Below are 22,749 nucleotides of genomic sequence, written 5' to 3'. Positions count from 1 at the left end.
GCAGCCATTTGGGGAGTGAACCAGTGAATGGAAAACACCTCTCTCTCTCTCTCTCTCTCTCTCTCTCTCTCTCTCCCTCCCTCTCTCTCTCCTGCCATTTGCTGGCTCACCGCTCAAATGCCCGCAATGCCTGGGGCTGGGACAGGCCAAGGCAGGAGCCAGGAACTCCATCCCCTCTCCCACATGGGTGGCAGACACCTAAACACTTGAGCCATCACTGCTGTTTTCCAGGGTCTGCACGGTCAGGAAGCTGGAATCAGGAGCCAGAACCAAGCACTCTGGTGTGGGACATGGGCTCCTTAGTGGCTAAATGTCGCTCCCCCTCTTCGTGGAGGAACGACACTAAGCCCTGCCTAGGCTTCATATCCGAGTCACGGCACCATTATGTCGCTCCCCCTCTTCGTGGAGGAGCAACACAGGACCCTGCGCTGTTCTTTTTGTCTGCTCGGCCCTCCCCGGGTTTGCTGCTGGTTCTTCCCGGGTTGGCTACTATCCCTTCCACCTCCGTGGAAGGGCAGTTCCCCCTGGCCACATTCCCCACTTCCGCAGGGGAGCGGCACACCGCCGGCCGGCTCTTCTCGGGGGCTGCACGGGCGTTCCTTCAGCTAGATGTTCCCCATAGATGTTCCTGGTGCATGCCGTCTCTCTCCTCCTTTATAGTCCTCCTCCGCCAATCCCAACTCGGCTGCCCACACGCCGAGTACGCTGCTCTCCAATCAGGAGCAAGTCCTACAGTTTATTGGTTGAACTGGAGGCAGCTGTGCGGAAGCTGTTTACCTCTCTCCCAGCGCCATATTGTGGGAGAGCAGATGCATAGAATAAGTCTTAATTCCAGTAACTCAGTCCAGTCCGGGCTGCTCCCCACAGAGGAGAGCAGATGCATAGAATAAGTCTTAATTCCAGTAACTTAGTCTAGTCCGAGCTGCTCCCCACAGATCCCCCTTTCTTTTTATTTTTTTTTTGGCGTTGATACGCGCCTGTCTTCGGTGTCCCGCAGCACACACTCTGCTCTACTTGCTAGAGTTGCCACAGGCTCTTACAAGTCCTATCCATCAGGCAAACCGAATCCGGGTCCTCTCTTCGCCATGTTGTGAGGAGGTTTTTAGGCGCTGATGCGTGCCTGTGTTCGGTGCCCTGCAGCGCATGCTTTGCTCTGCCTGCAGGGGCTTACAAGCTCTATCAGGCAAACCGAATCCAAGCCTTCTCATTGCCTTTTTGTGGGGGAGACTTATTAGTGTTGGTTCGTGCCTATCTTCGGTGACCTGCAGCTCATACTCTGGTCGAGCTGCTTGCTGGCGCTTACCGCCTTAAATCAGGCAGACCGAATCCAAGCCTCCTAATTGTTACATTGTGGGGAAGCCTTACTGATGTTAATTCGTGCCTGTCTTCGGTGACCTGCGGCGCATAAGCTGCTAGCTGCCCGCAGGTGCTCATCGCCTCACTTGATTAGGCAGACCGAATCCAAGCTCTCACATTGCAGTGTTGTAGGGAGGCCTTTTTATTTCTCTATTTCTCTATCTCCGGGCATTCCTATTTCTCCCATTTTACTTCTATCTTCCAGCATTCCTATTTTTCTCACTTTACTTCTAAACTTCTGTTTCTCTTATCCCTGCGGCTTCCCGCTCTCATTCTTATCCCCGCGGCTTCCCGGCTGCGCCCGCCCCGAGGCTGCTTCTCGGCGGCTTCCTGGCTGAGCCGCTTCAGCCCGCGCCTCTCTCATCTGCGCAGCTTCCCGGCTTTGCGCGGCTTCCCGGCGCCTCGCCCCGCCGGCGCCCGCCCCGCGGCGGCTTCACGGCTCTGCGCGGCTTCCCGGCGCCTCGCCCCGCCGGCGGGTTCCCGGCTCTGCGCGCACGCTCCGCGGTCTCCACGCACTTCGCGCCCGCACCACGGCCTCGCGCCAACGCCCCGTGCTCTCTCTGCACGCGGCGGCTTTCGCGAATGTTTCCGCCACCACCGGCATTCAGTCCAAGTTCCCCGGACTAACCTGGCGAATTCCAACCTGGCGGCCCACGTCTCTGCCTCTGGTTCCAGATCTTCGCCTCTTGCTCCCCGGGGTGACTTGAAGAATTCCAAGATGGCTTGGCCTGCACTCGCGGCTTCATCCTCCCTAACATTTCTCTCTACCCGGTATGTTTCCTTAAGTTTTCTTCCAACAATATTCCTCTCATTTCTCCTGGCTACTCCCCACAGTCCGTATCCGAGTCCAAGCCTCCTCCAGGTTTCACTTTCGCTTTCAATCTCCTAGCTTCCCCACCATAGTCCGCATCCGAGTCTATGAAAGCTTTCACTTTCGCTTTCAAATCCTAACTTCTTTCCCACAGTCCATATCCAAGTCTATGCCTAGGCTTTCAATAGCTTCTTCCGGCCCCTTTTTCGTCCGGCTTTTCCCTAGGCTGTTTGCTAGTCTCTCTCTCCGGTAATTTTCCCATTTCTTCCCGTTTCTTCCCGTTTCTTCCCTCCTAAGTTTTTTATCCGTCCTAGGTTTCCTATCCAAGCTAGGTTTCCTATCCGAGCTAGGTTTCCTATCCGAGTCAGGTTTCCTATCCGAGTCACGGCACCATTATGTCGCTCCCCCTCTTCGTGGAGGAACGACACTAAGCCCTGCCTAGGCTTCATATCCGAGTCACGGCACCATTATGTCGCTCCCCCTCTTCGTGGAGGAGCAACACAGGACCCTGCGCTGTTCTTTTTGTCTGCTCGGCCCTCCCCGGGTTTGCTGCTGGTTCTTCCCGGGTTGGCTACTATCCCTTCCACCTCCGTGGAAGGGCAGTTCCCCCTGGCCACATTCCCCACTTCCGCAGGGGAGCGGCACACCGCCGGCCGGCTCTTCTCGGGGGCTGCACGGGCGTTCCTTCAGCTAGATGTTCCCCATAGATGTTCCTGGTGCATGCCGTCTCTCTCCTCCTTTATAGTCCTCCTCCGCCAATCCCAACTCGGCTGCCCACACGCCGAGTACGCTGCTCTCCAATCAGGAGCAAGTCCTACAGTTTATTGGTTGAACTGGAGGCAGCTGTGCGGAAGCTGTTTACCTCTCTCCCAGCGCCATATTGTGGGAGAGCAGATGCATAGAATAAGTCTTAATTCCAGTAACTCAGTCCAGTCCGGGCTGCTCCCCACAGAGGAGAGCAGATGCATAGAATAAGTCTTAATTCCAGTAACTTAGTCTAGTCCGAGCTGCTCCCCACAGCTAAACACCTGCCTGGGACAGGGTATGTGTACAGCATGGATTATGGTGATGGCTTCACAGAGATAGACGAGGGGTCTTCAAAAAGTTCATGGGAAAAGCATGTATAAAAAAACTGCACATGGATTTCAAAATTTTTGCATAAGAATAAATCTTTTTTTAAGAAAAGATTTATTTATTTTACAGGCAGAGAGACAGACAGAGAGAGGTAGAAAGGTATCTTCCATTGGTTCACTCCCCAAATGGCTGCAAAAGTCAGGCCTGGCCCAGGCTGAAGCTAGGAGTCAGGAACTCCATCATGATCTCCTATGTAGGTGCAAGGGCCCAAGCACCTTCCCAAGCACAGTAGCAAGAAGCTGGATTGGAAGTGGAGCAGCTGGGACTCAAACAGCACTCCAATATGGATGTCTGCATGGCAAGCAGTGGCTGAACCCACTGCACCACAACACTGACCCCTAAACTTATCATTGGATTCCATCGCCCCACTCGCTTTCTGAGGCACCCTCGTACGTGCAGGTATATACCTCTATACACCTGCAAACAAGTGAAACGAACAGTGGGCCCCTCACACACCCATTTGCCTGCCACTTCAATGGCCCGTGCTCAGAAGGGGAATCTAAACCCAGCAAGCCAGGCAGGTAGCTTTGAGAGCCGCTTGTCCAACACCCACTTGTAACTACCCAGGATTTTAACCAAACAGTTACATAAGCGCCCCGCAGCCCACAAGGCTCCTGGATTGGGTTGCGTGGACACAACACATTCCCATTGCCACGGAGTCCCACTGTACAGAGAGAGCCTTTTCTACTGGCAGCCAATGTCCATCTGCTCATGGGAGGAGCCAGCACCACTGGGTGCAGAGGGGAGACCCCACCTCATCCCCGTGGCATACATGAGGGGTCTCTCTGAGCTCCGGGTGGCTGGTTAGCTCTGGCTGGGCTCTGACTCGTGGAGCCCACAAGCCCAGGGGTGGAGCAATGTCCCTGCTGCCCCATCTATACCCACTGAGTCACCTCAGTGAGGTCCCTGCCACGGGCCAGCCAGCCCCTCCTGCTGCAGCTGTGCCGACCACTCCTGAGCACACACCCTGGACCACAGGGAGGCCCCAGGACTGGCCCCATGCCCCAGGAACAAAACTGGGCCTTACCACAGAGGAGTTCCCACTGCGGGAAGGGTCCTCTGCTACCCCCACCCTCCTGCCAGCGGGGGCAGGGGAGCGTCTCCCTCTGAGTGCATCTACCCACCCCAAGGCTTGGCGTGGCCCTCCTTGGAGCGCCCCGCCCCCCAGCCCCACACACTCACAGGGTCCTCAGGCCGTCCAGCCCCCGGAACATGCCACTGCGGATGGACTCCAGCTGGTTGGCTGTCAGGTGCAGCTCGCTCACGGAGGCCGCACCCTCAAAGGCCCCATCTTCGATCTCAGACACCTTGTTGTTGCTCAGGTTGCTGGGAGAGGCGTGGGGTGGGGATGACGAACGGCCCGTCCCCTCCCCAGGCTCAGGCCCCTCCCTTCCTGCACCCAGCCCCCAGCCTGGCAGCCCTGCCCCCACCCTTCTCAGCCAGGGTCCTGATGGGCAGCCTGCCCGCCAGCCAGGAACTCACATTTTCTTCAGATGTGTGAGTTTCTTGAACATCCCCGTGGCCTCGAGGATGGCGATCTCATTGTTGTTCAGCCGTCTGTAAGAGGCCAAGAGGAGAGCTTAGATCCACACGGGGACGGGGAAGCACCTTCCGAGCTGGGACTCAACGCAGGGGACTCCCGGACACATTCAGCTGGCCAACTGCTCCTATTCGAAGGCGAGGCTGAACCAGTGACTGAGGATATTTTTAACACTAAAACTGCTATGAAAATGCCCACCCATGAGACAGCTGCACACAGGGCTCTATGCACCTGCATAGCAGGTGAACAAATTCCTGTTTTTAGAGGTTGAGGAAGGAAACAAATAGTTACAGGGGTTGGGAATCATGCTCTCCCAAAGAAGTCAGAAGCTGGGTTGGTGTCCTGCCCTGGGGGCTAGACTTGGACACAGACAACAGCGGGGGGGGCTGCTGCCTGCTGGAGTCAGCCTGGGTTTGCAGGGCTCCCCCAGATATCGCAGGGCAAAGCCAGAGCAGGCCCAGAAGGGTCAGTGGGAGCTGGGGGTCGGGGGCGCTCACAGCTCGGCCGTGGACTGCGGGATGCGCTCAGGAATCTTGGTGAGCTTCAGGCTGGAGCACTCCACCACGCTGGCCTCGCAGCGGCACTTGTGGGGACAGACGACGTCACTGTTGCACTCACTGTTGAGCTGATAGTCCTCTGTGCCTATAGGAGAAGCGGGAAAGGTTCCTTCAGCCATGGCACCCAGGGTCTCCCGGGCCCCCAGCCTGCCACCCACTGCCACCATGCCCCTCCCCCACCCTGGGCTGGCCTCAGTCACCCTCTTTCCTACCTGGAATGAAGTACTGCTCTTTGGCTGGGGAGAGAGGCAGAAATACCACAATGCAGGGAACAGCCAGGGTTCACAGGCCCACCCTGGGCCTGGGTCCCCCTGCCCGGCTGGTACCCGACATGGGGTCCCCAGAGCCCATCTGCCCAGCCCCAGAGTGCAGAAGGCCTTGTTACAGGGCATCCCTTTTCCTGGCCCAGGCCGATGCTGGGGCAGGACCACGTCCAATTCAACCTCCTGCAAGGAGCAGCAGAACCATCATCCTGCCTCTTGCAACAGTGCAAGGCGGGGACCTTACAGATGGCGGGGGGCAAGGGTGGTCTCGGGCCCTGACCAGGGTCGGGGCTCAGAGCCTGACTCGCACTGTACCCAGCCATAGGCCAATTGCACTGCTGTACCTGAGGCCACTCCGGCCAACCCAAAGCCTGGAGGGGTACCCATCTCATCCAACAAATCGCCCAGCCCTCCCCAGTGTCTTGAAAGTCAAGGACTTGGGCCCTCTCCCTGGGGCCTTCAGTAAGCCCTGCCCCTTCCCTAGGCCTCAGTGAGGAGTGTAACCACCCCCCCCTCCCGGCATGGTCCCTCCAGCAGGGGACCCAATTCAAAGCCATCCAGGAAACACCCCTGGATCACTGTGCAGACAGAAGCTCGTCAGACAGACAGGTGGACAGGCGGGCAGGCAGGCAGCTACCTGAGCACCGGAACTTCTTGCTCTTGATCTGCCCGATGCGCTTGTTGGCGAGGCGCCGGGGGCTGGCGCAGCGGGCCCCACTCGTCTCAATGGGGTTGGTGCGCAGGAAGTCCGCCAGCCACTTGAGGCTACAGTCGCAGATGAAAGGGTTCTGGGCCAGGTGCCTGTCCAGAGGGGTAGTGGAACCATCAGGAACAAGGGCTACAAACCAGTGCCGTCCGTGTGTCCTGACCCCCATCTGAACAGGGCCCTGCTGCCTGCTGGGGCCAGCATAGCTGAAGTCCAGGGCTGGCCATGGGAGAAATGGAGGCGGGGACCACCAGGGCGCACCTGCCATGCAGGAGAGGGAAGCCCCACCAGTGCATCTCCGGGCCAGGCTCTGCAGCCTGAGCCTCTCAGACCCCGGAGCTTCCTTCTGACGCTGCCACACGCCCCTCTACGCCTCGCTGTGTCCCTTCTGCTGCCCTGAGCAGAGGGAGGAGGAGCCTAGAGGCTGGCCACAGTGTCCCTCTCCCTTCACAGCCAAGGGAACGAAGGGTACGGCACCCAGAGCCGTCACCCTCTGGGCCTCCCCAGCGGCCATGGCCTTGGTTTGTTCCCCTCTGCAGCAGCCTGTCTCCCACAGCCACTCCCAAGGAAGGGAACGGGGCCCGGGGGCAGGGCTGGACCTGCTGGACCCCTGGGCTGCACTTGGAGTCACCATTCCCACTCCTTGCCATGGGGCTCCTCTCCTTGACCATTTTACAGGCATCTTGACACAGAACAACTCCGAAAACACCAGCGCGTGGCTGCTTACTCAAAGTCGCTCCCGGGCTGCTGGGGTCACCAGCCAGTGATCATGGTGAGCAGTTGCTAACGGCAACCTCACGGTGACCTTCCTGCCTGCAGGCCCTGACCACCCCAGCAGGTTCAGAGCAGCCACATCTGAACGCCCCTGTCCCAGGCCTGCCCACCTGTGCCTGGGCAACCACAGCACCGGGCATGCTCTTCTGTGGCTGTGCAGAGACAGCCAGGGAAGAGTACTCTGCACCTGTGCTGGCTGCTGTGCCCGACAGAGAGCCAGGGACTGCGCACAGAAGGACTCGGAGTCGTACCATGGCCACATTCCCTCCATCTGAATGTCATCAGTTCAGGCTGTCTTTTTTTTTTTTTTTTTTTTTCATTGTATTTGAAAGGCAGAGACGGAGACAGACAGGAAGAGATCTCCCATCTGCTCATTCACTCTCCAAATGCCCACAGCAGCTAGGGCTGGGCCTGGCTGAAGCCAGGAGCCCATAACTCATCTGGATCTCGCACGTCCGTGCCAAGGACACAACGCGTTGAACCACCACCCGCACCGCCAGCAAGAAGCCGGTCCTGGAAAGGAAGTCAGAGACCAGGCACCCGACTGAGGGGGCAGGTGGCTCAGGGACACCAGCCTGCCCCCACGTGACCTGTGGCCGCAACTGCGGAGCTCCTCACACAAGCTCCCAGCACAGCTCAGACCTTGGCTGTGCTCTCTCCCATCCACCACCTCCTGGCTCTGCCAACTGGCCCTGGCCAGGCCCTCGCTTGCTCTCTCTGGCCTAAGGCCTGGTCCTCTTGGCTCCACCAGCTGCGCCAGGCCCCTCCTGCCCTTTCTGGAGCCCCATGGAGCCACTGTGCTGGCTGTGTCTCCCAGCACGGACTGCAGATCCTTAGAAAGCTGCCCCAGCTCCCCAGCCACACCTGTCTGGGCCTTCACACCCCTGCCTCCACCTCCAGCTTCCCCTGGTTTCACTTTTGGCAGAAAACTGTTTATAATCAACTCAGTGATATTGTCGGGCACAGGTCAACATTCACGTGGGACAGAACAGGACACATCCCTTTTAGCAGCAGGTTATCTGTGCCTCCCACAGACACCCCCCCCCCAAAAAAAAAAAAACCTACAAAATTGGAACCACCCACAGGGGCAAGTGGCTTCTATACAAACTCAAGCATTTGATTACAAAAATGGATTTTTTAAAACAGTGACAAAGGGCAGGTTTCCATGGGGGACAAATGCTGAGGGGCAAGATCAGCAGACGGGTTTGGGAAAAGTGGGCAGTGCTAAACGGCACAGCCGGAAGCCAGCTGGCTACGGGGCCGGGCGGTCACCCTCGAGAGCAAGAGCACTGCGGGCAGTGGAAGGGAAGAAAGAGCGGATGGACCCTCGGCACCCTTCTTGGACAGGCACAAAGGAGTCACAGCTGGAATTCCCTGGAGGCAGATGCTCCACGTGGTGGTCACCGGTGTCCCCCATCAGAGCAGCTGGGATCCGTCCAGGCTCCACTCCTGAGCCCAGCTTCCTGCTAGTGCAGACCCCGGGAGGCTATGGTAGCTGGATCCCTGCCACCCAAGTAAGGGTCCTAGGTTGAGGGTTCCAGGTTTTGGCCTCCTGGCTGTTGTGGACATTTGGGAAGTGAACCAGCAGGTGGTTTACTCTGCAAATGGCCACAACAGCTGGAACTGAGGGATCTAAAGCCAGGAGCTTGGAGCAGGTGCAGGGGCCCAAGCACTTGTGCCATCCTCTGCTGCTTTCCCAGTGACGTTAGCAGGGAGCTGGATGGGAAGTGGAATGGCCAGGACACAAACCAGCGCCGCAGGCGGCGGCCCAGCCCACTATGCCAGAGTACTGGCCCCTGATTTCTTTTTTAGAAAAGAAAATCTGATGGTGGCTTGGGTTTGCCTTTCCTTTTCTCTTGTCCTGAATTATGCTTGTGTTGTTAATCTGTGACAGGCGTCCACAGGCTCTGCCTTGTGCTACACTGTCAGCACTATTTTCACTATGCCTACAGCGAAAGCACAGTTGAGGGCGAGTCTCGGACTAGGTCAGCGATGGTCAAACGACAGCCGAAATCACAGTCCTGTTCCAGCGGACGCTCGGCACCGAGGGCGAGTCCCGTAACCACCATCTGCCTTCGTTTCCTTACGAGTGACACCGTGGATGAGAGACCCTACCTCCCGCGAGCCGTGTAGGTACTGACTAAGACGATACGTGCAAGGAACAGGGGCTCACACGAGCCCCTCACCCCTCCCCAGCCCCAAGGCTCACGGGTGTTGGTCCTGGGCCACGGCAGCTCTCAGACGTTCCGCAGCTGCCTACACCCACGCACCTTGCCCACGTCTCCCTGCTGCCTCTCACCTCACACACACACTTGGCAAGCTTTCCCCGTGGGGCTCCATCTTCCTGCCCCCAGCTATCTGTAAATTAATTAGCAGGAGCTGGGCTGACAGCGAACGTGTGGGCTCTAATGAGCTTGTCTTTGTGACCGACATCCTGTTGCATGCACAGGCCCCAGGGAGCCGGCGCTGTACTTCTGCTCCACCCACGGGAACCCGCCCCGCGTCCCCTGCAGCTGGGATCTGATGGACAGCCTGCCCAGCAGTTACAGTGGCCACCATAGTGTTAATGCTGGATGCACACCAGGGCCCCCGCAGTCAGCTCAGCCAGCCAAACTGCAGCTCGGAAGTAAAGACGTGGGACAGAGGGGCCCTCCAAGGCCTCCGTTTGAGCACACGGCAGGTGAGGAGACGTTTCGTCCCGCCAAGGCATTCCAGCCGCTCAGCAGGGCTCTGTTCTAAAGCACAACTGCACTGGCCCCTTCGGGTGCTGGCGCTGTGGCACAGTGGGCTAAGCCTCCGTCTGCAGCGCCAGCATCCCATATGGGCGCTGGTTCGTATCCCAGCTGCTCCTCTTCCCATCCAGCTCTCTGCTGTGGCCTGGGAAAGCAGTGGGAGATGGCCCAAGTGCTTGGACCCCTGCACTTGCTTGGGAAATCTGGATGAAGCTCCTGGCTTCGGATCAGCTCAGCTCCGGCCGTTGCGGCCATTTGGGTAGTGAACCAGCAGGTGGAAGACCTCTCTCTCAGTCTCTCCCTCTCTCTGTTTGTAACTCTGCCTCGCAGATAAATAAATAAAATCTTTTTAAAAAAAGAATCCAATGTCACCACCAAAGGATACCCCCAAAATTAAGGGGTCCAAGCACGGAGATCAAAGGCTGTTACTTGTTCTTATTTTTATTATTTATTTATTTGAAAGGCAGAGAGACAGAGACACTGACACTAAGAGAGATCTCACATCTGCTGGTTCACTCCCCAGATATCTACATCAGCCACCGTCAGGGCTTCCCTGAGCACATCCCAGTTTGGAGCTTACTCAGCATCACGCCTGACTGGCTGACAGACTGACTGACTGACTGATTTTGGCAGGCTGACTTAGTAGGGAGAACTGTGTCCTGGCCCTGGGAGGCACATGAAGTCTGAGGCATCTCTCTCTGTCATAAAAACAGTCGATGGGATAGGAGTGTGGTGTGGTGGTTAAGGCATTGCTTTGGATACCCACATCCATACCAGAGGGCCTGGGTTCAAGTCCCAGCTTGCTCCTAAGGCACAATCCCAGAGGCAGCGATGACGGCCTAAGTGATTGGGTCCCTGGATTCAGACCCAGGCTGAATTCCTCCTCCCGGCTTTGGCCTGGCCCAGCCCCAGCTGTTGCTCCCATCTGGGAAATGAACCAGCAGACGGAAGATTCCCACCCCCCTTGCCTCTCTATAACTCTGACTTTCAAATATATCTTAAAAAAAAAAAAACATAAGGGAGAGGTCAGCTGGCATCAGCCAAAAACTACAATGCACAGGCCTGATTCTGGTTCAAAGTATTAAATGACTGCATGCCATTTCTGAGACGCTGGAAATTCGAGCCCTATCAGGGACTCGATGAGATGAAGGCATTGACTGGTGCATCCTGAGACCTAATAGCAGGGCTGTGGCTGTGTCTGTGAAGCGTCCATGTAGCCTGGACAGATGACAAGCGATGCCCGGGATTTGCTCCAGCATAGCTTGAGTGGCAGGGAAGAGAGAAGTCACGAAGCAACAGGGGGGCAAGCGGTGACCCCTTCGCAGCGGCTCGCGGTGCCAGTGTGCACACGCTCGCAGTTTTCCACTACAGAGAACACCAGGTGACCAGCTTTACTACGCTCCAGCTTTCACCTACAACCACCACTGTTAGTGCTGTGCTCTTCTGATCTGACAGGGCCCACTGCAAGTTGTATGGACTCTCAAGAGAGGACAAAAGCTGCCAATTAAGTGACCAATTATCACAGGCATCTTGATTTCAGAGGCGTCCACATGAAAACAAATGTGTGTCTTGGACCCAATGGGCTATACTATTATTATTACTATTATTATTATTACTATTCTCACTACCCTCATCCTGACTGAGCAAGCATTACCACGCGCTAACGTCCAAACGCTCTCTCTAATCCCTCATCCCTCCGCGAATGCATCCCCGGGGCCAATAAGAGGCACAGCTGGGACTTGAGGCCAGGATCATGTACCCCAGGGTCTGTGACCTTCCTCTGTAAGGCCCTGCAGTGGGCACAGCAGTCCAGGGCAGGACAGCTGCCTGGACCAGGGCCACAACCTCCCCCGAGGCCAGGGGCGGGGACCTTTTTTCTGTCAAGGGCCAGTGGATATGTAAATGATCAACATAAGAAATGAGCCTGCTATAGACTTGCTATATTTCGAGTCCTGCCTGCGGTTGCCTTGGCAGGGCCAGACTGCACAGTTCCGGTTCCGTGGGCTGGATGTTCTCCACCTCCAGGGTGTACCTGCTGGGGCTCCCAGCTGAGGGTCCTGCAGGGAGGGAGGGAGGAGAGGAGGCCGCCCCCGAGGGCCACTCACAGCGTCTGGATGGCCCGCAGCGAGGTGAAGGTGCCCCTGGCAAGACTCTGGATTTTGTTGTCATACAGGGAGAGCAGCGAGAGGTTCTGCAGATCCTGGAAGGCGTCAGGCCGGATGCAGTTGATCTTGTTGGCATTCAGGAGGCTGCGGGCAGAGCCAGGGCCGGGAGGTGAGGGGAGAAGCGCAGGGCCGGGCTCCTCATGGGCCCCCGGGCTCCCTCCCCAGCCTGGCCTGGCCACACAGTCGCACAGCGAGGAGCCGAGGGAGCAGGCCTGGGAGCCCAGCCCTCTGCCGTCCACTCCCTGCCGAGGAGCCAGGGACCCCGGTAGCCTTCTCTGTGCATGGGGACATCTCATTCCGCACCCCTCCCCCATTAAGGAGCCATGAGATACAAGGAAAGCAGAGGCCCAAAGGCATTCCAGAGACCCCTCCACCCTCCCAGGGTCCCATGGAGGCAGGACCCCCAGGCGGCTGAAATGGAGCATTGGCGTTCAGTGCCTGGGGTCCCTGGGAGAGTCCTGACCCATGCTTCCAGGACACTGAGCAGGTCTGCATGTTCCCCTGCCACACAGGGCTCCCCAGGAGCCTGTGCGCCCCGACATCCTGCGTAAGCTCTAACCGGCCTCTGCAGAGCCTGCAGCTCCCCCTCCCCGCCCCCGCCAACGCCCCAGCCCTCCTGGGTCTGTCTGTCTCCCTTGCTCCTGGTCTCAAGTGAGTCCATATCCCAGGGAAGCCCAAAGGGACAGGTGGCAAGGCCATAAGAATGCTGATCCCTCCCTGCCCCCCCCCCCCCCACAGACATGCTAGGACTGGCCCTTACAGGAGCTGTAGGGTGTACAGGCCTGAAAACACACCGCGGGGGAGGTCTGTGATCTTGTTCCCATAGAGGACCCTGGGGAAAACAAGGCAGAAAGGGACGGTGAGAGGGCAGCCGCCGGGCCCTGGCATCGCTCTGAGGGGCCCCCGCAGAGGGCACCAACTCCAAGCCACGGCATCTTCATGGCACGTTTGTTATAGCGAGGTGCCAGCAGATGGCAGTAGAGTGTCTTCCGAGAGGGTGGCTGGCCTCCAGGTTGCACCCAGGTACCTGGCGGGGACAGGTGGCTGTGGGCCCGAGACCTGCGGGGAGCAGCTGGCTCCCTGGCCTGCACACACAGGTGCCACAGAAGTCTGGGAAGTGAGAACCCTCATGGGCCATTAACCTGCTCCCAGGAAGCAAAGGAGACCTCAGAGGAGGGGTGTCCCCCGGGTAGGACGAGTTCCCAAGTTTTCAGAGAATTACAGGGAAAAGCAGCAGGCAGGCGGCCTGTGCAGCATGAGCACTAAGTGGAGGGACTGCGGTGGGCTTCTTATGCTTCGGCACTGCCAGAGTTCGCCAGTGTGAATGAACCCCTCGTGTCATCAGGGAAGAGGGCAAAAGTTCAAAAAATGGACACACAGGCAAGAATGGGTAAAAGCATCAATCAATGGGTAAAAGCATCAAGGTAGGTGTGCTCACCCCCAGGGTCAGCCACCCTCAACCCCGTGGAGAGCCCTCAGCACAGCCTCCTGCAGCATGGCATCAGGGTCACTGCCCCTGGGTGACCCGGGATGGCCTGAGCAGAGGAAACAAACGGCCGGCTGCTTGCACGTTAGCCAGCCAGCCTGAGGGTGCCTTGGAGCTGAGCTAAGATGTCCACTGCAGAACCAACCCTCAAGCCGCTGTGTGGACAATGCGGTGGAGGCGATGGGACTTGGAGCAGATGAGACCAGGCTGACCGGAGTGGACAAGGCCAATGGGATTTGTCAACATGATCTCAGCCTGAAGGTTCCCATATGGCTGTGATCAGGTACCCCTGAGCGACAGAACCCTCCTTCCATCCCCCCCCCCCCCAACACGTTCCAACCTAGGAGGCTGCATTCACATCTCAGAGGAAGAGCCTTGCATTTTGGCCAGGATCTGGCCTTCTCGGCCAGCGACAGTGACCCTGGAATGCACAGCTGTATAGGTCGTACACTGCACAACTTCAGGGGTGCCATGCACAGTTGGCCCCGCCCACTATCTTGGGCTCTATTCGGAGAGAAGAGGGCATGCACACAGCACACTGAGCTGCTGGCCTCCTGGACTCCCCCCAGCGGGAGCTCTACTTGGTTCTACTTGCCAGGCATCCAGCCTGCACCAAGCCCATGGCCAGGGCTGCCAAGGGCAGGGAAACCCTCATTCCTCAGAGCAACAAATGCCCCACCCATGGGGGGCTCACCCAGCCACAGAGCACCCTGAGCACACTCTCCATCCAAATGCATGGGACCCCCAAGGGTGAGGGGCTTGGAAGGCCCAGGGGTGTGAGCAAGGGTTCCTGGGAGAGCCGGCACCGTGCCTGGTTGGCTGACAGGCCCCCCTCACCCCTCTCAGACCCCAAAGGACTGGGAAACCCTGGAGAGGGGTGGCGAGACGTGGCCTCCCACCACCCGCAGGCGGTCACTGCCCCACAGGAGGCCGGGAGAGGCTTGGGAGCACAGCTCCTAGGGCTTCTGTGGGGAGGTGGGGCCAAGACGCCTGTCTCAAAGGAAGCTGGGAAACTCCGTCAGGGGGAGGGGGCAAGGGTGCCAGAGCCACAGCTCAGACCACCAGGCCTTCCTCCCCGCGGCGGAGAAAGGGGGAACAGGGCTGCTACTCACAGCGAGTTCAGGGAGCGCAGGCCCTGGAAGGCGTCGGGCGCGATCTCCGCGATGTGGTTGTTGCTCAGGTCTCTGCAGGGGAGCAGCAGTGGGGGTCTGGGGTCAGCGGCAAGGGCGGCCAGGGGGCCCGCCCGCCACTGGGCTCTGAAACGTCCGGCCCCTCGCGCCGCCCGCACAGGGGAGCACTCACATCCTCCGCAGCTTTCTGTAGGGAGAGAAGGCTCCCGGGGGGATGGACTGGATGCCATTGAGCTCCAGGCGGCTGCGGGCAGAGAGCAGGAGGGATGCACGGGGGCCATGCCCAGCCGAGCTCACTTCTCCAAACAAGCCTTGAGCCTCCCCCTGCCCGGAGGCTGAGTACTGGGGCAGGAGGGCTGGCACAGGAAGCCAAGAGGGCCGCTGGGATGTGAACACCACGACCCCAGACCCCTGCAGCCGAAGGGGCCCCGCGGATGGTGCTGGGTGGTCAGGGGCTAGCACACTCACCTAGGGGGGCCAGACAGACAACCACAGGGGACACCCCTCCCCAGCCCTCCGGAGTTCCCTAGCCCTGGGCAAACTGTGCCTTCTCCATTTGCCACGGCCGGGTTGGGGACAAGCTATGAGTGGCACCTGCCCCAGCTCCCCTCCTACCCACCCCAACCTGGGTTTGGTACATAGGGGGAGCTTGTGTCCCAGCACCTGCCCCGCCCCACTCACATCTCTGTCATGGTCTCGGGCAGGTTGGCAGGGATGGCGGTGAGGCCTTTGCCGCGACAGTCCACGATGCCATTACTGCAGGTGCACATGGCCGGGCAGGAGCCGGAGGAGAGGGTGCAGGTGGGCACGCGCCCCGCCTCCCCCTGGCCTGCGGACACAGGTGGCTGTGACCTCAGGGGGTCCTGCATCAACACCCCCCTCCCCACAGAGAGACACGGGTGGGGACAAAGTACACAGTGGCAGTTGCTCGGGATGAGGGTGAACCAGAGGAGAGCCCCACGGGAACAGGAAATGAGAGACTGGACTGTGATGTGGCTCTGCACGCCTGGCACACAAAAGGCAATGGTCAGATGTTTGTTGAACTTGAAACTGAAATGAGCTGCACCAAAGTGCAATTCATATGCCAGGAAATTCTGGCTCCAGGTTCTAGTCCAAGCCACTTAGCAGCCCTGAGCCTGAGTCCCTCCTCGGTCACCTGAGGACGACAACCACACTTTCTGAGCGCTCACTCCCTGCCACGTGCCGTGGTAAATGCACTTCCTGCAGAAGCTCACTTCAGTCCTACGAGGAGCATATTATTGTTGCCATTTTACAGGTGAGAAAACTGAGTCCCCAAATTTGTTAGTGGAAATTCACACAACTGAAATAATAACAGGCAGGGAAACTGGGCTCGAGCCTGGTGTCTGAGACAGGAGCCCGCACTTTTGGCCAGTGTGGTGACGTAGTGGGTTAAGCCACCACCTACAACGCCGGCATCCCACATGGGCGCCAGTTCATTTCCCAGTGCTCCACTTCCCATTCAGCTCCCTGCTAACGGCCTGGAAAAGCGGCAGAAGATGGCCCAAGTGCTTGGGCATCTGCCACTTACACGGGAAACCTGGAAGAAGCTCCTGGCAACAGTGCTGGCTGCTGCAGCCATCTGGGAGTGAACCAGCAGATGGAAGATTCTCTGTTACTCTGATTTCAAATAATTTTCTAAAAATTAAAAAAAAAAAAAAAAGAGCCCGCCCTTTCGAAACAGTGAGGTGGAACTTATCTAAACTGCGCTGTCTTGGGTGCATGGCTGGCTGGACCTCCTCCAGACGTGGGGCAATCATCAGCCGAGCCTGCTCCCCGTTGCTGTGAGCCCCTAGAGACTTGTTCAGCCGTGGGCAGACGGCACGTGACAGTGACGCAGTGGCATGACACAGCAGTTTCTCGTCTGCGTCTGGCTTTTCTCAGCGTGAGACTGATGCAGAGACTCACCAGGCTGGCAAGTGCATTGGCGTTTGCTCTCACCGCGGAGCAGCGCTCCACTGTGGTGCGTGGGAACCTGTTGGTCCACGCTCTCGGTGGACATTTGGGTCCTCTCTGCCCCGGGCTGTTGTAGAAGAAGCCACCTCGGACAGTACAGAACGTGCATCTTACAGGAAACGCACCCAGCTAGCAGTGGGGCTGCAAGGGGCTGCCAGGGGAAGGCATGAGCTGGACCTGGTGGCTCCGGGGACAGTCCTAGGAAGGTGGGGCCTGCTCCGGCTCCCGCCAGCCCTCCGACCGCTGAAGTTCTCCCTGGCAGCCCCCAAGGGTCGGCACCAGGACCACACGAGGCCAGGCTGTCAGTGTCCCTGGCAGAGAGGGGCGGCTCCCTTCTCAGGAGGGGGCTGCAGTGGGAGGAGTTCCGAGGACATGCGGTGTGTGCCACAGAAGCCGGCATGTTCCACAAGCAAGGAGGGGGCTTCTTCCCGATAAGGACCCTCGGAGCACGCTCCCTGCCCCTCCCCCCACCGCTGCTATGGACTCCCCCCAACCCCAGCTGTCCTCACACCTGAGCCCATCCCTGTGGGGGAGCACACTGCCACTCTCACCCTATGGCCACACGGCGGCCCTGGGCACGGCGCTGACCACGTCCCATCTCAGGTTCCCCCGGAGCTACAGGGGAGGAGCAGCCACAGCCCAGAGCCCCACCCTGAGGCGAGGGGGCTGAGTGATGGCTGTTTTCCTTCCGAGCCCTGTGTGCCTGCCAGGGCTAAGCCCACAGGCTTGGAGAAATCGGCACCCCTCGGTCCTCCGCCATGAGTCTAACACCTCCTGACCGTCTGTGTGCCACGTGCAGGCCAGGACACAGACACGAGCACCCCACATGCCCACGCAACTGACAGTCTCCAGGGGACCCCATCTGGGCCGAGAAGGCTCCCTGGGCTCTGCAGGGCAGCCTGTGAGAGGCCGCTGGGGGGCAGCTGCCCCAGAAGGGAGAGGGGGTGAGGCTGGGACGCGCTGGGTGAGGCTGGGCAGCCTTGGGGGCTGGGGTGAGCTCATGAGGCAGGAGCACCAGGTCTCGTGGGCTCTTTGCGGCTCCTCTGGCTGTTGTATGGAGAGGGAAGGGGCTAGGGAGGCAGTGAGGGGCCCCAGTGGGGAAAGGTAGGGGCACAGGCTCTGGGGCCACCACACCTGGGCCAAAGGTCAGAGGTCATGGTCAGTGACTTGTCAAGGTACAGGGTGAGGCAGAGGAGGAGGAGAGGCTGTGATAGGAGGGCAGGGGAGCAGGGAGGGGCCCGGAGAGCACCTGTGGGGAGGCACAGGGTGGGAGCAGACAGCCAAGGGAGAGGACAGGAAGGGCTGATGGGTGGGCAGGCAGTGGGGGAGGACAGGAGGCGATGGAGGGGGCGGGGTTCCTGCACAGTCACGGTGGTGACGGGGGCAGGGGCAGGGCAGCCAGGAGCCCGGATGTACTCTGCACCCACCTGAGCAGCTGAACTCATTCTTCTGGACCTCGGCCACATTGAGGCCGCGCAGGCTGGCGGGGCCCGCGCACTGGGTGAACAGCCCGATGGTCGGCCGCTGCCTCAGCCACTGCGAGAGCCAGGCCAGGTGGCAGTCGCAGAACAGGTGGTTGGAGTGCAGGCGGCTGCAGGGGACAGAGTGGCTCACAACCCACCTGGACCCCGGCCCCAGGCCAACAGTGGAAGCCCTGCCCCAGGCAGGAGGCCAGCCCCAGAGGCCACGTCCAGCCGGGGAACAGCCCACGCTCTGCCCACTGCGCAGCTGTGGGGCTCCCACGGTCTCCCCCTCCTCCCTCCCAGGCACTCTCTGGGCACACGTCAGATCCTCGAGCTCACTCAGACCCACCGCCCCTAACCACCTGACTCGCTTCCAAACACAGAAGCCACATTTGTTCCCAAGGAAAAACAAAACAGAAGCCACTCAGGCCGCCTGCAGGTTTCCAGCGAGAGCCTCCCCACCCCCGCCCCCACCCCCGATGCCCTCTGGAGGGTGGGGGAGCCCGGCCCCTCCCCCGCTGCAGGGCTGACTCACAAGGTCCGAAGCTTGGGCATGTGGTTGAAGCTGGACACGGGAATGGTGGTGATGTTGTTGTTGTTCAGGGTCCTGAAAGGGAGGACAGGCTCCTGTGGCATCCGCCCACAGCCAGTTACCGACGTGGGACATGGCCCCTGCTAACCTCTGGGGAGGTTCTCGCAGCAGGTGCACTGGGCTGGACATGAGAGGCCATGCGGGAAGGGCAGGAGATGCAGACCCACCCTATGGGGAAAGCCCTGGGCTGGGACAGTGACCGTGAGCCAGAGCCTCCAGTCTGCCAGGTCAGGGGCACACGGAGCAGGGGCGTGAGGGGCTGGGGGTCTCATGTGTCCCATGCTGGGGAGCACGGGTGGGGGGTGAGGCCTCCAGAGGGAGAGGGGACAGGATCCAGCCCCGGGTGTCAGAGGGGACAGGATTCCAGCCCAGGGTGTCAGAGGGGACAGGATTCAGCCTCGGGTGTCAGAGAGGACAGGATCCAGCCCCGGGTGTCCGAGGGGACAGGATCCAGCCCCGGGTGTCAGAGGGGACAGGATTCCAGCCCCGGGTGTCAGAGGGGACAGGATCCAGCCTCGGGTGTCAGAGGGGACAGGATTCCAGCCTCGGGTGTCAGAGGAGACAGGATCCAACCCCAGCTGTCAGAGGGGACAGGATTCCAGCCCCGGGTGTCAGAGGGGACAGGATTCCAGCCCCGGGTGTCAGAGGGGACAGGATTCCAGCCCCGGGTGTCAGAGAGGACAGGATCCAGCCTCTCCTGGGCTTCACGCTGAGCAGACTGAGCCTGGCCCCACAGTTGCAGGTGCCCCACTGACCTCGTGTCCCCCCATGCTTGCACTGACTGTCGCCCAGCAGCTCTCCCTGGCTGTGTCCCGGCTCCCAACTCCCCAGGCCTCAGCATCTGCATCAGCGGGGCTCCCCCAGCCCCCACCCCTCTCGCGTCTTACTTACAGCACCTCCAGCCCCCGCAGAGCCCGGAAGGCCCCCTCCTCAATGCAGCTGATCTGGTTCTTGTCCAGCTGTCTGTGAAGCAAAGGAAGCTATAGAGGGCACAGTGCAGTGCCCGGCACAGGGCGTCCAAACGTGTTGACCCAGAACTCAGTTTTAAAAACAAAAGAGAGCCAGCGCCGCGGCTCACTAGGCTAATCCTCCACCTGTGGCGTCGGCACACCGGGTTCTAGTGCCAGTCGGGGCGCCGGATTCTGTCCCGGTTGCCCCTCTTCCGGGCCAGCTCTCTGCTGTGGCCCAGGAGTGCAGTGGAGGATGGCCCAAGTGCTTGGGCCCTGCACCCCATGGGAGACCAGGAGAAGCACCTGGCTCCTGGCTTTGGATCAGCACAGTGCGCCAACTGCAGTGCGCCGGCCACAGCGGCCATTGGAGGGTGAACCAATGGAAAAGGAAGACCTTTCTCTCTCTCTCTCTCTCTCACTGTCTACTCTGCCTGTCAAAATGGGGGGGGGGAGGTGGCACTGTGGCACAGTGGGTAAAGTCGCTGCCTGTGATTCCAGCATCCCACGTGGGCACCAGTCCAAGTCCCCGCTGCTGCACTTCCCATCCAGTTCCCTGCTAATGTGCCTGGGAAAGCGGCAGAGGACGACCATTGTGCTTGGGCCTCTGCCACCCACATGGGAGACCCGGATGAAGCTCCAGGCTCCTGGTTTCAGCTTGGCACAGCCCTGGCTGTTGTGGCCTTTTTGGGAGTGAACCAGCAAATGAAAGATTGCTCTCCGTTTCTCTCCTTCCCCTCTGTAACTCTGCCCTTCAAAAAAAAAAAATATTAAAGAAAGAAAAAAAGAGGCCAGCAGCAACTGCAGTGCCTTGGGATAAGCCACAGCTTGAGACCTGTGCATCCCACGTCAGGGTCTCGGCGGCTCCACTCCCATTCTCTCTCCTTGCTAATGTGCCTGGCAGGCAGTGGAGAACGGCCCAGCATGCTTGGGTTCTTGCCACTCTCACAGGATTCTTGGATGCTGAGTTCTGGGCTCCTGGTGCCAGCCTGGCCCACCCCTGGCTGTTGTGGGCATCTGGGAAATGAACCAGTAGAAGACTGACCTCTCTTTCTCTCTGTGTCTCCCCTCTTCTGTCCTGCTGCTTTTAAATCAATAACACCTGGCTCCTGGCTTCAGATCAGCACAGCGCGCCATTTGGGGGGTGAACCAACAGAAGGAAGACCTTTCTCTCTCTCTCTCTCTCTCTCTCTCTCTGTCTGTCTAACTCTGCCTGTCAAAAAATCAATCAATAAATGGGTAAATCTTTTTTTTTTTTTGACGGGCAGAGTGGACAGTGAGAGAGAGAGAGAGAGAGAGAGAAAGGTCTTCTTTTTGCTGTTGGTTCACCCTCCAATGGCCGCCACGACTGGCACACTGCGGCTGGTGCACCGCGCTGATCCGATGGCAGGAGCCAGGTGCTTTCCTGGTCTCCCCTGGGGTGCAGGGCCCAAGCACTTGGGCCATCCTCCACTGCACTCCTGGGCCACAGCAGAGAGCTGGCCTGGAAGAGGGGCAACCGGGACAGAATCCGGCGCCCCGACTGGGACTAGAACCCGGTGTGCCGGCGCCGCAAGGTGGAGGATTAGCCTATTGAGCCGCGGCACCAGCCAAATGGATAAATCTTAAAGAAAAAAAAAAAAGCCAGCCAAATGGATAAATCTTGAAGAAAAAAAAAAGTCAGGGCCCCCTCCCTTAGGCACCCACATCTCAACCCACACAGTGATTCCTCTCGGTCAGGAAAACAAAAGCTTGCACTTGTTCCTGCTCTCAGTTAGAACAATAAATAGAAGTAAAAGTGATGCTATATTCCTCTAAGGAGGCTTGCACGCCCCCACACACTGGAGACCACCTAGACGGTGCTGGCAGCTGGGAAATGACACAGCGTGACAGAGTGGTGGCGGCAGAGGCTCAGCCCAAGAGCAGATGAGATTGACATCATAGTACACTCAAGCTGTGACCTGAGCTCTGTGGGAAAGGATGCAGTGATCGATTACCAATGTCTGCCAGAGGCCTGAGAAGGGGCATTCGATTACCAATGTCTGCCAGAGGCAGGAGAAGGGGCATGCAGCACGCACACCAGGTGACTGCAATCCTGGTGCAGGCAGACCACAAGGAGCTGCTATGCTGGGCCAGAAGAAACCCGAACGACAGGGATGAAGCATCAGGTTGAAATGACACTTGACAGAGTGCTTTTCCGTATCTCTTGTAAATCTCAGAACAAGCCTGTGAGTTAGCCCTGCTGATCTATGTTCTCCAGAACAGTATATCAGGGTTTGGTGAAGTGAGTTGACTTGCAGCAGTGAGACGTACAATATGTAACTTGACGGGAACACTCAGACTTGGCTCTCCCAATCCAGAAATGGGGAGGGGTGGGGGTCAGGGCATTTAAGCAGCCGGGACCACCCGCTGTGCACCCCACAAGCCCCCCCCCCAGCAGCTGCTTGGCTCTCGCACTGCACCACACTCGGGAGAGAGGCAGGGGCTGCCTGTTCCCTCCAGTCCTGGACCGTTCCAGAAGCCCATGCTGCCACAGCCATTTCAGAGTCGGGGTCAGCTCCTTGGTGGCCTGGACCACACAGCTCAGCAAGACCCCCGAGGACGCTGCCAGGGCTGACGCTGCACCCCTGCCCCCCTGCACCCCCTGCACCCTGCACCCCTCCCCTTCCCAGGGCTGTACTCACAAATTCTTGAGGTCGGTGGCGCCCCGGAAAGCTTTCCTGGGGATGGACTGGATGGCGTTCTCACTCAGGTCCCTGGTGGGAGCAAAGGCAGAGGGAAACACACTCAGAAGGGACACTCCCCAGGGGCCGGGGCGGCGCCAGGGAGCTGGGGGGGCCAGAGGGCCTGAGCGGCCAGGGCCAGAGCCCAGCACCTGGGACAAGGCCCAGCTGGCAGCTGGGTCAGCAATGAGCAACGAATGAATGAAGATGGAGAGTCCCGGCCACCTGCCCCTGGGGCAAAGCGGCTGCAGCTGCAGGGAGAAGCACAGGGCAGGGAGAAGCCCTGCCAGACCCCCGCCAGCCCGCCAGCCCCGCGAGGCCAGCTCAGCCCTGCAGGCACGGCACCGCACCCGGCTGCCAAGGAGCAAAGACGCGGCGAGTGCTCCTGAGGCTCGGCTGTTTCCCTGCTCAGGGAGC

The 22,749-nt window shown here is 59.2% G+C and overlaps 1 protein-coding gene across 3 annotated transcripts in view; it reads right to left on the bottom strand.

Annotated features, from left to right (window-relative positions):
* The window catches only part of SLIT1 (slit guidance ligand 1), a 168,341-nt gene that overhangs the window by 34,949 nt on the left and 110,643 nt on the right, over positions 1-22,749 (bottom strand). For 2 of the 3 annotated variants that reach the window (XR_011382336.2, XM_051823458.3), the window contains exons 5-18: positions 22,294-22,365; positions 19,575-19,646; positions 18,627-18,698; positions 18,056-18,219; positions 15,336-15,483; positions 14,827-14,898; positions 14,637-14,708; positions 12,799-12,870; positions 11,979-12,122; positions 6,299-6,462; positions 5,611-5,634; positions 5,339-5,483; positions 4,784-4,858; positions 4,484-4,627 (exon numbers count right to left, since the gene is read on the bottom strand). Coding sequence is in view for 1 of the 3 variants with exons in the window: in XM_051823458.3 (XP_051679418.2) it covers positions 4,484-4,627; positions 4,784-4,858; positions 5,339-5,483; positions 5,611-5,634; positions 6,299-6,462; positions 11,979-12,122; positions 12,799-12,870; positions 14,637-14,708; positions 14,827-14,898; positions 15,336-15,483; positions 18,056-18,219; positions 18,627-18,698; positions 19,575-19,646; positions 22,294-22,365 (1,440 nt within the window). In the remaining 2 variants the exon portion in view is untranslated. Of the gene's footprint in view, positions 1-1,984; positions 2,987-4,483; positions 4,628-4,783; positions 4,859-5,338; positions 5,484-5,610; positions 5,635-6,298; positions 6,463-11,978; positions 12,123-12,798; positions 12,871-14,636; positions 14,709-14,826; positions 14,899-15,335; positions 15,484-18,055; positions 18,220-18,626; positions 18,699-19,574; positions 19,647-22,293; positions 22,366-22,749 lie in introns of those variants that run through there. The other variant, XM_089314629.1, reaches the window with a different exon arrangement.

Source organism: Oryctolagus cuniculus, chromosome 15 (genome assembly GCF_051225735.1).
Source record: "Oryctolagus cuniculus isolate XC-2025 breed Fujian yellow rabbit chromosome 15, ASM5122573v1, whole genome shotgun sequence".
Classification (NCBI taxonomy): Eukaryota; Metazoa; Chordata; class Mammalia; order Lagomorpha; family Leporidae; genus Oryctolagus; species Oryctolagus cuniculus.
The sequence above is the reverse complement of the archived record's forward strand: the minus strand, read 5'-3'. Positions and strand labels throughout refer to the sequence as shown.